The following is a 13521-nucleotide window of genomic DNA, read 5'->3' as shown; positions in this document are numbered from 1 at the left end:
AAAACAGGATGGTTAAAATTAGAATTGAAACAGCATGTCCTGACTTTTCAGATTCAGATCAACTTTAATATACCATCCATCCATTATCTGTAACTGCTTATCCTATTCAGGGTTGACGGGGGTGGAGTCGATTTCAGCTGACATTGGGTGAAGGCGAGGTACACCATGGACAGGTCGCCAGACTATCACAGGGCTGACATATAGAGACAGACAACTATTCACGCTCACATTCACACTTACGGGCAATTTAGAGTCAACAATTAACCTAACCTGCATGTCTTTGGACTGTGGGAGGAAACCGGAGAACCCGGAGAAAACCCACGCTAACACATGAGAGAACATCATCACCACCTTTCCATAATAAAACTATTTTGATAACATCATCAGGGGTATTTTTTCAGACTTCATATCTTCAAGGTTCAAGGTTCTTTATTTGTCATTTCTGTGTACTTTCATACATAAAAACAAATATTAATCTCGGATATTAATCTCTATTACAATGCTCTCTAGTCAAGCTGAAAAAATAGAATAGCAACAAAAACCCAAATAACATTTGAAACCTTTAAAAGTATCGAGTAATGTTACTAATCTCTGCCCCTTAATTTATTTATTTACTTTTTCATCCTCCTATGTATTTTGTTTTTATTGAATGTAAAAAGCGTCTTGCACAATCCCTTAACCCAATGTTTCTATAAATTGTATTATTCAAAGTTATCACTGAATTCCCTCGCATTTTGTCTTTTTGTTGTTTTAACTCCTTTATATGTTAATGTTGTTTGTATTTGACTTATCAATAAAGTTTGAAAAAAAAAACTGATTGCCTCTGCACGGCTCTCAACATGGCCATGGCTGAGCCGATGCTGAGCCAGCAACATCAGAGAAGGTATACTCTTTGGCGACATGGCCTGCCCTAATGGTGCTAACAGAGCTAAATGTGGACGGCAACTCTGCTGACAGAGCTAACAGTATTATAACCTGCAGGGGAACTGGACAGCGTTATCAGCTGTAACCACCGTGTGAGAGCAGAGCTTAGCGGTAGCTGTGAGCTAGCCAATGGAGAACGCTAACGTGCATGAACATGCTACTTACTAGCTAAAAGCATGTGTGGCGGCTTGCCCGGCTATGTCAACAAAGCAAGGAGAAGCTTGGAGTACAACACACACAGAGGGAGAGCGACTTCATTCTCTGGTCAGGTAGACATTACTCTACTATATTTTTCCATAGCAAATAGTAATTTGATGCTATGTAATGCTCTGGATATAGAGCACTAATGCTCCTCCAGAGCAAAAGAAGACATTGCTATCACAGGTTAAGACTAAGAAGAAGGCTACTTGTCATGGCGTGTATAGCATGTGTATAATCGGTGTAGTTCTTTTAGTTTAGTAATTATTTAAATAAACTGGGAAAGAAAAGTTCGTAAACTTGTGTTTGGTTGATTATTTCTCTGTTGTTACAATGCTAATTGGCACATCGTTGGAAAGCCTGTTTATTTACCTTCACAATGATGTCCAACTTGTAAGGATCATGTATTTGTGGGATGAGCAGCACAGCTGATTATGCGGGTAGTGCCCAAGAAAAAATGCCAAAATGCTCTGCCAATGGTAAACAGTGTATTCTCCTGTTGTTATTGACTCTTGTTTTGAGCTGTTAGGTGGATTGGATGATTGAACTCTCTATCAGTAACAAGGAACAAACAAGACAAAACAACAAGAGTCAATACCAACAGGAGAATACACTGTTTACCATTGGCAGAGCATTTTGGCATTTTTTTCTTGGGCCCTACCCACATAATCAGCTGTGCCCACAAATGCATGATCCTTACAAGTTGGACATCATTGTGAAGGTAAATAAACTTTAAGGCTTTCCAACGATGTAAAATACAATGCAAATTAGCATTGTAACAACAGAGAAATAATCCACCAAACACAAGTTTACGAACTTTTTCCCCCAGTTTATATCCTTTATACACCTGAGCACTACCTCAAACTCAAACCTTTTCTTTCAGGATTTCATTTTGAAAATCCCAACCGGAAGTACTCATTGTAACGCTGGTGAGCTTGACGCGGTCCAGACGCACTCTCTCTTTCTGAAGTGCGCTGCTGACTGTCCGTGCTGAGAGGCAGAGAGCAAGTAGACAGAGAGAGGAGCAGCAGAGGAGACCTGCTGTCCAGGACTATGTTAGTGTTATAGTGTCTTTATATTAACACTGCGAGGACAACAACGCGCCAGGCTTTGGGTGTGACAAACATTACGCGCGTCAGGTTTTGGGCATCTCTCCAGGCTGAGTGGAGGCGCGGATGACTTGACTTTCTACGGCCATCACTCCTCCTCCTGCTGCTGCTGATGGACGTTTTCTTACTGGTTTGTCCGTCCAGACCAGATGTCCTGGTGGGGACACACACTGTGGATGTCCAGTGTCTCTTTTATCTGCTGATGTGCTGCTGAGGAGCTGAAGTTGGAAGTCTTGTCTCTTGTAGGTGTGAGCTCCAAATGCATTCGCTCCTGGGCCGGGAGAAGAAAGAAGAAGAAGCCGGGTTTGGGATCGATCTGGGTCTGGGTCTGTCTCCGGGCTTTCTGCTGCCCCCCCACGCTGCCACCATGTTCAGCTGCGTGGGCTGCTTCTGGGTGCTCCTCTCCTCCGCTCTGGTCGCCGTTTGCAGCTTCAGTTTCATCTCTCCTGCCTGGATTGTTAAGGACCAGCTGAGGAACAACCACCACCAGCACAACCAACACCAGCAGCACCACCACAGCACCAACAAGGACTCTGTGAGCTTTGGTTTGCTGTGGCACTGCTCGGAGTCTCTGGATCACATGTACCGGTGCTACACCTTCGGAGGACTGGGCAAATTCGCAGAGATCCCCTCCAGCTCCTGGCAGGTAAGGCAACCATATATGTCCATCACATGTGGGTGGATGGATGAGAGCATGTGGGGCATCAAGTGGGTATAGGGCATGGCATTATAGGATCCAGGAGAGAGCAATGTTTTAGGAGCAAATCTGAATAAATCTGAATAAATCTGAGCAAATCATTCATCAATCAAAGTCTAATTACTGCCCTGAATCAAGAAAATTACACCTGATTAAAGACTCTTGATTTGAGACATTTAATCAAACATGTTGCATGCATAACAAGTCATTTATCCTTTAAATTTCAACTTCAAATGACTTGTTAGATGTAAGTCTCACAATGTCTACTCATCTATCAGCTATTACTCCATGTATCCACAGAGGTTCATGGGATTTCTCAGCTGTTTTTTTGCAAAGCTGCAGTGACTCTGCCATCAGGGGTTCACTGTCTGACACCTCATGATGGAAACTCTCTGTGGTCGCTCCCATACATGCTTGCTGCACATGTGTCACAGTAAAACTGACTGACACAACAAGATATTAAAGAAAATGACTCTTGATTTGAGACATTTAATCAAACATGTTGTTTTTTTTGCATGCATAACAAGTCATTTATCCTTTAAATTTCAACTTCAAATGACTTGTTAGATGTAAACTTCCCAATGTCTGCTCATCCATCAGCTATTACTCCATGTATCCACAGAGGTTCATGGGATTTCTCAGCTGTTTTTGGCAAAGTTGCAGTGACTCTGCCGTCAGGGTTCACTGTCTGACATCTCTCATGATAAAACTCTCTGTGGTTGCTCCCATACATGCTTGCTGCACATGTGTCACAGTAAAACTGAATGACACAACAAGATAATTGCCGTGGTGGCTCTAGCTGGAGTCAACTTCCATGAAACGCATGAGGTTGGGTCCATGATGCAGTGCAGAAGAAATGATCCATTGATCTGTGTTGTGTATCATACAGAGCAGCATCTGCAGCACAGCATGCCAGACACACATCAAAGCTGCTCTAGGTTTGCCAGGCTGCTGCTGCTCACCGATCGGGTGGCTCCCCACCAGCAGGAATTTAAATTTTTGTCAAATTGAAGCAATTGTGTGAGTGGCTGTTTTGGAACCACACTGCATTTCTCCCTATCTATGTTGTAAAAACAGCTGTGCAATTATATCCAGCAACAAACACCCTCACAAATGGGAGTGTTTTGAGGGTTTGATCACATTGGTGGGCCAACGTGGATCTGTGTGTAGGGTCTTGACTTCAGGAAAGTTTGGAAGTGTTGCAGATTGTTGCTGAGGCTGTTGGAGACAGAGTTTGTGAAAGCTTGTTAGAGCAAAAACAATTGGCTTTGTTTCAACAGGGGTTCTCAAACTTTTTGGGGTCCGGGACCCCTTAAAGCTTCAGCAGGCAGAACGTTTTTGGCATCATTGTGCACAAAATTCTGAGATAACCTTTCATCATATTGTAATTCAGGTGCTCTGAGAGAAAATTAGACTTCTGCCCCTTCTCAGGCTTTAAAAAAATCTAGCCCGTGACGGGAGATTTCCAATCACAGATCATTTCAGAGAGAGAGAGCGTTCCTATTGGCTGTGCTCCGGCTGGTGGGCGGTTCTTGGTATTTCCTCAACTGATCTCAACATGGCTTCCAGGTCACAAACTTTCTCATTTTACAGCTAAACAGTACACTACAAGATGTTCCTGAAAACATTTGAGGCAAGAAATAGGAATTACAGTAACAGAATATTGATTCATATTTGATCAGCGCTGCCTAGTTTGACTGTTTGATCGGAGTTTGTGAGTGATTGACAGCTACTCAGAGACGGCAAGGCTCCAGATCGGCTCTGATTGGTTGTTTTCCTCCGGTCTGTGAAATCTTGCGGATGCCATTAGGAGCACCGGAGGACACCGAGGCACATGATTTTTTTTTCAGATTACCTGTGTCATGCTTACTACATTTTTACCCTTAGATGCCATTGGAACTATTTGTATCCTAAAACCTTTCAACCTAAATACTTCAGACCTGTTTGATAGTGATAAACAGAAACACATTTCAATTTAAATCATGTTGCTCGATATAACTGTCATCATATTTTCTCAATTTAGCTAGTTTGACGATACTTGACGATATGGACTGACTCAAATATTTCTCCATGCTCGCCAGCTAGCTAGCTGGCTAATAAGCTAAACTAAGCAGCAGCAGGAACGGTTCTTTGCGCCCTGAGTGAAGTGGCTGATTCATGGCAGATTGACGTGATGTGTCACAATCATATCAGAGTTTCTATTGGCCCACAGCTACCATGGGTGGGAGTAATGGACACAATACGCTTGTTTGATTGGCGCAAATGGTCCCCATCTGTAGATCTGTACTTTTTAATGATACAGCAAAATTTTAGAATTTATAGCTAACTATTTCACGGACCCCTTGACAGAGTGCCACGGACCCCTGTGGGTCCCCGGACCCTACTTTGCCAATCACTATGTTAGAAGACTTTGTATCTGGGACGATGTCGGATGATTTCATTCACTTATACAGGCAGGTTTTTTTTTTAACTGCTGCACTATAGCAGCAGCCACCTCTGGAGTTATGATTTATGCATGAAGGGGGAATTAGCATTTGAAAGGGAGATATTAATAAGTGGCTGCTGTGTGATTGTAGCGCAAGTATCTCTGCAGAGAGGGGAAGAACACAGCGCCTGGGATTCTTTTCACAGGTGTTGAGACTGCTAGAGACCGATAGAGAGCAGGGAGCAAACACAGGACAGATTAGGATCTCTGTATGTTTAGCTCATATCATTTATATTCAGACATTAACATCCTTTACTGGACTAAAGTGTGTGTTTAAGGATCATTTGGCTAAAATCAGCAGTGCCAGTTGTCAGTGAGTCAATTAGCGGGTCCAGTTATGAGCTTCTCCTCCAGTTTGTTAGTGATGGAGCTGCGTTCCTGCGCTAGAGCTACACGTGTTATTACAGCGGCGAACCCGAGCGCACGATCCTGCTCCCACAGCCGTTAATAAAGGTGAAGGGGCCATTAAGTTTTCATCAGAGCCACTCTATTACTCCAGCACTCCTCACTGATGTGCACATCGTTTTGCTGATGCAGTTTCATTTTCAAATTGTCAACAACTTGCACACAGAAACACAAACCTGTACAGTCCATAGGCGACAATATTGTACACAGAGATGTCTGTGCTACACACACATGCCTCAGCAGTCCCACTGTGTGTTTGTTAGTAGAAGATGACAGTTGTATATTGAGCTCTGTGGTCTCCATCAGAGTGGAGTGTACTCTTGGCTCGCTGTGAAAAGACAAGCCGAGCCCTGCGGATGTTGCGAGAGTGAACCAGGGGCGGACGAGGACAGGACAGGAGGAGGAGGAGGAGGGGAGGAGGAAGAGGAAGAAGAGGAGGAGGAGGAGGAGGCTCCCTGAGAGGCTGGCCTACTTGTGCTGTAGTTTCTGTGGGCTTTTCTGTTGTCGCTTCTTCATGTTGTCAAAAGCTTTTTGCTTGGACCACGCTGCCCGTCCAGTACTGCTGGCGCTCAGTAGCCCAGCACTGTTGGCCGTCGCCAGGCTGGCAGGGGCGCTGCATCCATTTAGACACACACACACACACACACACAAACACACACACACACACACACACAGACAGACAAACCCCTGTGTGATGTGAAATTGTGAAAGAGGGTGGCAAACAAACACAGTGTGTTTATGTTGGGTTATTTGGAGGATGGTCAAGAAGATTCCCTCGTTTACAACATGCCAGAGATGTACGGCACCTGACAAACTCAAGATATAGTTGTATGATTGCAGCGTTTGATTACTTTTGTTTCTTTATTCATTTATTTGTTTGTACTTATCCTTATGTTCTTCTCCTGACAACGTGTGTTGGCAGCATAGAACGTATATAAGAAGTGGACACAGTAACTGTGACGCCACTCATTGGTTTGTGGACTGCTGTTTTGAAGCCTCGAGTTCAGCAGTTTGGCCGTCACCATCTTGTTTTTTTGCAACCAGAAGTGACACGAGAGGGTGGAGCTAAGTACAACCGAATAAGAATAAGACGTTTTTAGATGACCTAAATGTTACAATTTACTTTTGTGAACTGGAGATGCCCACTGGTCTAGATAGACTTTTTTCTGCTTTTTACAATGTAGTAGTATTAAGCCCAACCATGTAGTTTTTTCTTAAACCTAACTATGGTGGGTTTGTTTCTTAAACCTAAAGTGACGCCAATGGGCGCGACAAAGCGACAGTATGTGACGAGTTGGGATGAGAACGTGTTGTTTAGTCGTAATCGTGACTTGGATGCTAACGTGAATGCTACTTACAAGTTGGAAAATGGTCTTTAGTGTAACTCGGCATAATCCATGATCCATAAAAGTGTTTTTCAGTCAATCAGTGCGGCACAGCAGCGCACGTTATGCTTCTAACAACAGGAAAGCTATTGAAAACTCTTCTGCAGTGGTTCTCTACATAAATTATTCCTGGTATTACTTCTGCTTGTTTCTGCTTGGTTTGTCTGATTTTTCCGTTAGAGCAAATGTAGAGTATACCGGTAGTGTGCGAGCAGCATGTTTGTGTACATGCACACACGAGCGTGTTACATTCGTGTGCAGATAAGTCAGTGGAAGTGTGAAAGCGTGAGTGCTGCGGTGGTGGTTGCCAGGTTGAGCGTGTCGGTGGAAGAGGTGCACTGTGAGCTGCTGCTAGGTAATGTGTGAAGGAGGAGGAGGTCGGCCTGCCAGAAAACATTTTCACCTTAACTTGTTAACAGCTTATGCGCTTCCAGCTGCTTCACAGCACTAAACACTGGAGTTGGATTAGCTTGGCCTCTGTGGTAACCAGCCAACACAGTGCATGTGTACACAGGAGGTGTCTGGATCCTCTTTACTGTATGTGTGTTTGCTGGCTCGGAGGTGGCGCGTGTTCTTCTCACACAGTACATTGGCCACTGAATGTCAAGGTCGTCTTGTAGCCTAAATGAGTCGTGGCCGAGCTCCAGGAACACTGATTGGAAAATGTCTGAGTTCGTCCTCCTCTTTTGTCTGTCTGCGCAGAAAAATGGCACACTGACAAGACTGTGGGAAAAAAAAGAGGATGCGATTGGCTTCCAATGAAATCCTCCGACACACGAGACAAAACAATCGGCCCATGTTGATTTCCCCACATGCCAAGAAGATGAATTGTAGACGTTACTGGAGATGTTTCACCATGCCTAATTGCCAGCTACCTATGAAGTACACTTACTGGTGCATAAACCCTGCTAGACACTCTAAATGTCATTTCACCACTCAGTGAGCCAGAACTAGTTTTAAGTAGAGAGATAACTCATTTAATGGAATTCGCTTATGATTCTTTTGTCTCTCTGCTACTCAGGTTCTGTCTTTGCCCTCCTTCATTAAGGTCAATACCTAGAGAAGTTTCTCTGTGAAAGAATGTTAACAGGAAAAAGCATGTTACTGCTTAATTTTCAGTGTATTGTTTTATGTGTGAGAATGTTATTTTACATAAAAATCAATTTCAATTTGTCGCAAATAGTAAAATGATTTTAAAGCATCATAAATGTCAAGATGTAATCTGTATTTTATACTGCTTTAGCTATAGAGAAATATTATACAAGTAGTACAGTAAAACTGTGGAAATATATTCTACACTGCTTGTGTTGCACTGTCTGCAGTGTAGCAAAATAACTAAAATCAAAGTATGTCTGGAAGTAAGTTTCAAATACATCAAATAAAGGTTCTATTATAAGCCAAAACATTTAGTATATAATTTACCTTTACTCAATTTACATTAAAGAGGACTTATTATGCTTATTTTCAGGTGAATACTTGTATTTTGGGTTTCTACTAAAACATATTTACATGCTTTAATGTTCAAAAAACACTTAACTTGTGTGCTGCAGCACCTCTTTTCACCCTCTGTCTGAATCGCTCTGTTTGAGCTGGCCCTCTCAAAAAAGCTCAATCTGCTCTGATTGGTCAACTGAACTGAACTCTTCAGACTCTGCTCCAGCTCCGCTCTATAGCTTTGTTTGACGGTGTGCCAAACTAGCCGCTAGGCAGCTATTATGCAAATGTGTTACTTGGTGATATCACCACGTTACGGAAGAAAAGGCGGGACTTCAAGCAAGGCGTTTCGGGCAGTTCAGGAGCAGTGTTTCTGTGGTGGAGAATAACTCCCTTTGGTTTGAACTTTGGGCTTTGTATCTTTGCAGACCTTTTACATGCACAATAAATTATCTAACACAATGAAGGAAAGGGAAAAAGCACAAAAGCACAATAGATCCTCTTTAATTTGGTAGTTTTTTGCACACTTCTACTTTCTGAAGTATGTTTTTAAGTTACCGAAAAGATGTTACTGAATGTCAATACAGTTGAAATCACGCCTTAAAGCCTCTGAACACCCACACAGGTGTTTTCAGTTAATCTGGTTGACTAGACCTCTAATAGGACTGTGTGGACATGTATAGACTGTAGACTGCTCAAGCATCTTCCTGAGTGACCTGTTAGGAAAGATACGTCTCTGACGGAGCAGAGAGATACTTACTGAGACAACATGACCCTTTTAACATTACTCTAATATTTGTAGGGATATCTTTCCACTGTTTTGTTGCTGTAACTGAAAAAGCAGTTTGAGTAACGTAACTGTTGTCGAGCAATGTTTTTATATCTCCCCTCTTTGATGATCCTGTTAGTCTTACGTCACCATGAGCTGTGAGAATACATAGTTTAAACCATGCAGTATCTTATAAAGTAAACAAACATAACAACAAAATCAAAGTTGATAATATTGCACTAGTGGTACGAGTTCTTTTTTCTGTCCAATGCTTTAAGAGCTGGTTTAAAGGCTAAAGCCTCGTCTAGCATACTGCAAAATACATCACTTTAACCGTTGCATACTGCATACTACTCAGGAACGCAGTATGCAATATGTACTGTACATTATACTGCATACTGGGTTCGTCAGTAGTAAGTAGTAGGCGGTTTCGAATACAGCCTTTATTTCCAGTAAGCCTTTTTCACAGCAGACATTTTGACTTGTCAGAGTGCAAAAGGTACAGGTGTAACTAATGCCTCTAACGATGGTTCCGTTCTATTCAAGTGTCCCAGTGAGAGTGACAGTAAATCAGCATGCATAATAACTGGAACCTGGATTCAAAGCAGCTAAATGGAATTCAGCCATCATTCATTATTTGCACCTGTGCTTTTTCTACTGTGACATGTCAAAATGTCTTCCTTGAAAAAGGCCTATTATTCCAGATTAAGGACTGTAGGAACATGATTAGGGAGGTGAGAAAAGGGGGAGGGTTTTGTGTTTTTTCTTCTGGCTGAAGGGTTAAGATAGTCTCTAGTCTGTCTGGGTTTTCTATTTTTTTCTTTGCAATAGTTACATCAGAAAGACAGCTTCCACTTGCACCACGGATCATAAAGGTGCCATATGTACGGTAGCTACAACAGTTCTGTCTCTATATCAGGGTTTTATTCGTCTGTACACTGGTGGCACATATTAAAAGTTCCATTAGAGTTACACGATTAAACATGTTGTACCAATTTAACACTGGAGGGTGTTACAGGTTTTTTTTCTAAGTCAGAAGGAGGGTTGAAAGGAAAGCAGTAATAACCCAGGGGAGAGCCTTGCTCTTTTACAAAGTGAAACATAAGGTTCAGCCCCCCCCTCACAAACCCAATCATTTTTGCACAGTCCCTTAAAGGGGAACTCCACCAATTTTACACATCAAAGTGTGTTTACAGGTCTTACAGAGTATTACTGCATATGTGAAAATAGTCTTCTGATAAATTCAGTATTGGTTGGGGCTGAAGACTACATGGTCAATCACATTTACACACCAACTTCTCTGCGTTTTCTGCGTTTTGTCGCATCGGTCTAAAGGCAAAAGAGGGTTGTTTGACATCTTGGAATTGGGGATGGCTTCAAAACAATGTAGGAAAGATTACACATTAGTGATTGTGCTCTGTAGGCAGCTAAACAATAGCTTCTTGATAATATCATTCATTCATTTCCCCCTTTGGGACTAGCGCTACCCATTGAACCAACATAATTAATTCAGTTTTGTCTTATATTGCGAACTTTCGCAATGAATAGAATAATGAAACGCATCAGACTCAGTGTGTAAGGTTTCTGTGTGTAACTTTTTTCATTGGATGAAGGATAAAAAAAAAAATACGGACTTGGTGACTCTTGAATTTTGAACCAAATAGATTGAAAAAATACACATTTTGTTTACATTTTACTGACATCATTCATGATTCAATTCAGACTCTTTCATCCACTCAGAATATGCTGTACTTTAGTGACAGTTTTACAGCTGCAATGATTAGTCGATTATTTGATTAGATATTCGTCCATCTACAGAAAATTAACAATTTTTTATTACCGATTAATCATTTTGAGTTATTTTTTAAGAAAAAAAAGCACAGATTCTGTGGTTCCAGATTCTCCAATGAGAATATTTTCTGGTTATTGTAGTTTAATGATAGACAACTAAATATGTTTGGGTTTTGGACTGTTTGTCGGATAAAACAAGACATTTGAACACGTTGCTTTGGGCATTTGGAAATTGCGATCGGACATTTTTCACAATTTTCGGACATGTTATAGACCAGAAAAAGAATCATCGGATTAATCGGTAAAGAAAATAATAATTTGCTGCAGCCCTAGACGGTTTTATAAAGTTTTCTGTCTTCAATAGGCCGCACTGAGAGGAGTTAAGTCGTTGTGAAAACGCTGAAAGGAGTGAATGCACCGTTGCTGAATATTTCTCTATAACCAGACATGACATGTGCCCTCCCAAGCAGAACATGATGGTGTGCACTTGGTGGACAGCAGGTTCAGGCGGAGACTCGGCAGCGTGCCGCCTAATAACAGAATGATGGACAGGGTCTGGCCTTTATCTCTCTGAACAACATGAGAGAGAACTGAAGGGTCTGTGCTCTGAGCTGGCCGCGGGGTCCAGAAAGTCCAATAACACGCACACACACATTCCCAGGGGAGTCAATGTATTCCTCGCCACTTGCTGACAAACACACGCCGGCTCAACAGACTGTAGCAGAAGGCTGTGAAATGTCCACTGAACAGAAAACCGCCACTTCGTCCTTGATGCAGTCGCTCCGTAGATTTGCTGTAGCAGTAAAGCTTTTCTCATAGCCTCTCTCCTTTAATGCTAATGGGGGAACCTCTGTGGTGAAAGCCATTTGTGTGTGTGGAAGTGTGTCTGCCTGTTATAAATGATGTTATGAGGTCTAATGCACATGTTGTATTCTTGCTTCGCCCCCCGTGGGGACTCCGCTGCCCAGTTTTTGCACGCGAGACAAAAGGCGGACTTGTCTCGGCTGCTTTTTCCCGCTGACCTCATTCTGTTTAGAGCTTCATCATGTACAGTGCTTTCCACAGAGGCGCTTTCACTACACACACAAGTATGATCAGGCAACACATACTTCTTTTACACAGCGAGATGAAAAGGGGCAGAGTGATGTATACACACAACAAAAAAAAATTCTCCCACCCGTCGGAGTGTGATCAAAAGAGACGTTGATGTGTTGTTCAGTGGCTGTCCGTGTCAGCGCTGATGCAGTAATTAGGGGTTCAGGGAGGGAACGCCGAGGGGCGATAGAACAGAAGAGAAAGACCCAGTGAGTTATTTCAATAAAAATCTCTCCCTTTCTTACTCTACAAAAACCCAATGCTAAAACAAGGCCGCATGCATTCAAAACCAGCGCAAAGCAGCCATCATCCATATTCACACTCGGTAATACACTGAACTTCCTTTCAGCTGATATCATGAAAGGAATCCCACCTGTAATGCCGCGGCTACCGTCTCCAGTCCATTTCCCACTCCGCTCTCCCCTGACCTTTAGCCCAGCCTCTTGTTGTGCATGCACTTACCTGTGAGCGGAGAGTAAAGAGCGCAGCACATACGAGAGGCGAGAACGGAGGGGGGGGAGGTCAAGAGTCGTGTTTTACTGCCATCTTCCTCCCGCCCGAGTTGTTTTTCAGGTGGCTGGGTTAGAGCACAGCCGCACATCATCTCTCCGCTCTACACAGCAGCCGCTGCTTTACGAGACAAACACATCCTCGGCTCCGGGGCTCGGCCTCGTATGAATTAGAGGCGTTTTGTGTTTGCTTGTCTGTTCACCTTGACTTATACCTGGTACATAAATAGACTCATTGCAAAAAAAAGTTCAGTGTTAGAGCAGGAGAAGGCGACTGAGATAGATGTTTTGGTCCTTTTGACAGCAAGTCCTGCGTGAAATGTGGTGTGCTGCTGACTTATTATCATATCGTGCATGTTTACTTCAAGGCCACCGTCTTGACTGGTGACAATATTAATGGTATAGGCAGCGTGTATACAGAGGAGAGTTTTACAATGATAGATTTGGGGATGAATGGGCCATTTGGATGGCATTCTCGTTTTCACTCCGTCACCAGCCACCATTTACGTTGCCTTTTCTCTTGTTTGAGACCATTCTAAACCTCCAGTATGTTTACTGCTAATGCAATTTGACTACAATAACTGTTGGAAATGGGTTAAAAGTGTTATATGGTGTGCTGATATGTCAGGCTGCTATTTATCTTTTGTTATCTGCCTCTGATATGAGCAGTTTGTATGATTTGTCAATACTCTGCTCGTAGTCTATGGAGGCCACTTAAAG

At 42.7% G+C, this 13521-nt stretch overlaps 1 protein-coding gene and 1 long non-coding RNA gene across 2 annotated transcripts in view; both read left to right on the top strand.

Annotated features, from left to right (window-relative positions):
* The window catches only part of LOC119475415, a 307840-nt gene that overhangs the window by 73793 nt on the left and 220526 nt on the right, over window positions 1-13521 (top strand). The gene's annotated exons all lie outside the window — the stretch shown is intronic.
* The window catches only part of LOC119475413 (transmembrane protein 211), a 112154-nt gene continuing 100497 nt past the window's right edge, over window positions 1865-13521 (top strand). Inside the window, exon 1 of the mRNA XM_037748084.1 lies at window positions 1865-2877. Coding sequence (XP_037604012.1) covers window positions 2491-2877 — 387 coding nt within the window. The 5' untranslated portion in view covers window positions 1865-2490. The remainder of the gene's footprint in view (window positions 2878-13521) is intronic.

The sequence above is a fragment of the Sebastes umbrosus genome, chromosome 17 (genome assembly GCF_015220745.1).
Source record: "Sebastes umbrosus isolate fSebUmb1 chromosome 17, fSebUmb1.pri, whole genome shotgun sequence".
Taxonomy (NCBI): Eukaryota; Metazoa; Chordata; class Actinopteri; order Perciformes; family Sebastidae; genus Sebastes; species Sebastes umbrosus.
The sequence above is the reverse complement of the archived record's forward strand: the minus strand, read 5'-3'. Positions and strand labels throughout refer to the sequence as shown.